The sequence below is a fragment of the Aptenodytes forsteri genome, unplaced genomic scaffold (genome assembly GCF_000699145.1).
Source record: "Aptenodytes forsteri isolate BGI_AS27 unplaced genomic scaffold, ASM69914v1 Scaffold84, whole genome shotgun sequence".
In the NCBI taxonomy this organism is placed as follows: Eukaryota; Metazoa; Chordata; class Aves; order Sphenisciformes; family Spheniscidae; genus Aptenodytes; species Aptenodytes forsteri.
In genome coordinates, this window is record NW_008795492.1 from 2,855,852 (window position 1) to 2,857,925 (window position 2,074).

Genomic DNA, 2,074 nt, shown 5'->3' on the forward strand with positions numbered 1-2,074 from the left:
GCTTATTCACAGCATTAACATCAGCTGAAAGAATGACGTGTTAGCCTGCAATGGCTTGTACAATGACATAAAGGAACTGTGCATTTTTAAGCAGTGAAATGTTTAGTTTTTAATGCTTTGTATATTTGCTTATGTTAGATGTGTCTCTAATTATTTGTTCTCATAACAGAATAAAAACAGCTACTTGAGGATAATGTCTGGAAAAAACAGACACTAGAAAACAAGTTGCTGTGCTGAGGTAAGAAAGCAGTCATTGAAGCAGAGTGAACATAGGACATTCAGTCTATAAATAGGGATGGTAGAAGAGACTTTACTTCTGCTACTGCCCATTCCCAATATAAAATGTGATTAAGTTTTAACAAGACATCAAGCATTTATTTTCCATCTGTAATCTCCAGAAGTTGAATACTGTAGTCCTATCAAAATATTGCCTCTATTAAAACTTGCAAGATTAGATGCTGGAACCAAATGAACTAAAGGCAAGCAGTATGCAAACAGAGTGTATTCAAGGCTTAATGACCTTTTTTGGAAAGATTTGGAAGAAGTGTGTTCTTAAATTTGTTGCTTACACTGAAACTGGCGAACCAAGATTGATCTCAAAGACTTTTTTTTTTAGTAATTTGTCTCCTGTTCATAGGTCTCCACCTATGAACTTAATTGTTGTACTTAATTATGTAGTATTTGGTTACTTTCACAGGGTGCTCTGGTGTCCTAATACGAATTTTCCACATTTAATAAGAGTCATTAGGGGTTATCTCAGCCTTCTAGCTGAGAAATGAAAAATGAATCATGGTCACTTGGTTTTTTTCCTCTCTGCCCAACCCCTTGAGTCCACAGAAATAAATGAGTTCTTCCATATTCCTCATAGGTCTCATTTTCAAAAGGAGAAACGTCAACAAATTTCTTGCTATTTAGGATAATAACAAATTGAGAGCTGTTCTGGGGCATGGTGCACAATGAGAAATCTGTATCTTCAGCTCAGGGAAACTTTCGGAAACTGTTTCTATTTGTCCAATATGGAAAAAAAATCACATCATTTGACATAGCCTAATTTTGCTTAGCAAGCATATCTAGCAGCTCTTTCTCTATGCCTTGGCTGCTCAGTTCATTTAAACTGTAGTATCTATGAACAATCTTTTCATCTGTGACAACAACCACTCGAAGCCCATGCGTATCTTCTCCCAGCTGACATCCTATTGCTGATGAAACCACCATTTCTAGTCCTCTGTAGGACCCTCCAGCATTCCTATGGTAGTGTCCAGAAAATACAGCTTTAATGCCTGTTAAAAAAAAGAAAAAAAGAGAGTGTGTATTTAGTTAGCATTTGTAGTTTATGTGTAAAATGTGTTTACAGTAAAAGATACTGCTGAGGTTATATGCTGAGGCTTACACAGCTGCTGGGGTTGCAGAGAAAGTTCTATAGCAAGTACAGCTACAGGTGTCATGTTTACCTTCATTCTTTAATGGTTCGTAAAGCATACAATTAAAAGTAAACCATTTACCTGAACTTGCATTTTAAACAAATAATTAGTAAACAGCAATAAATAATTCTAATAGTAATAATAAATAATTAGTAAAAACTTTATTCTGCTCTACTAGCCCCATTTAGGGTTACTGGACTCCGACTTCTTTATGCTTACTGCAAAGTGTGTTTGTCATCTTGATCCTCCTTTGGCTGGAAAGAAAGAACACTGTAGAGGAAGCTGATTAAAATTAGAAAAAACTTTCAGTAATAGATAACTTCCTAAAGAATGATACTATCGAAACATGAGTTGAAAGCCAAGGATTGTGGAGCTGAATTTGTCAATTAACATGCAGAAAATTCACTAAGGAGAGCTTAAACCTGTTTACCCAAGGTCAGGGAAAGAAAGAACACTGTAGAGGAAGCTGATTAAAATTAGAAAAAACTTTCAGTAATAGATAACTTCCTAAAGAATGATACTATCGAAACATGAGTTGAAAGCCAAGGATTGTGGAGCTGAATTTGTCAATTAACATGCAGAAAATTCACTAAGGAGAGCTTAAACCTGTTTACCCAAGGTCAGTGACCTTAAATTAAAAAAAAAAAAGGGGG

General features: G+C 35.4%; 1 protein-coding gene across 1 annotated transcript in view; it reads right to left on the bottom strand.

Moving 5' to 3' along the window:
• Positions 1 to 292: 292 nt before the first annotated feature.
• The window catches only part of CPPED1 (calcineurin like phosphoesterase domain containing 1), a 40,692-nt gene continuing 38,910 nt past the window's right edge, over positions 293 to 2,074 (bottom strand). The window contains exon 3 of the mRNA XM_009281642.1: positions 293 to 1,280. Coding sequence (XP_009279917.1) covers positions 1,048 to 1,280 — 233 coding nt within the window. The 3' untranslated portion in view covers positions 293 to 1,047. The remainder of the gene's footprint in view (positions 1,281 to 2,074) is intronic.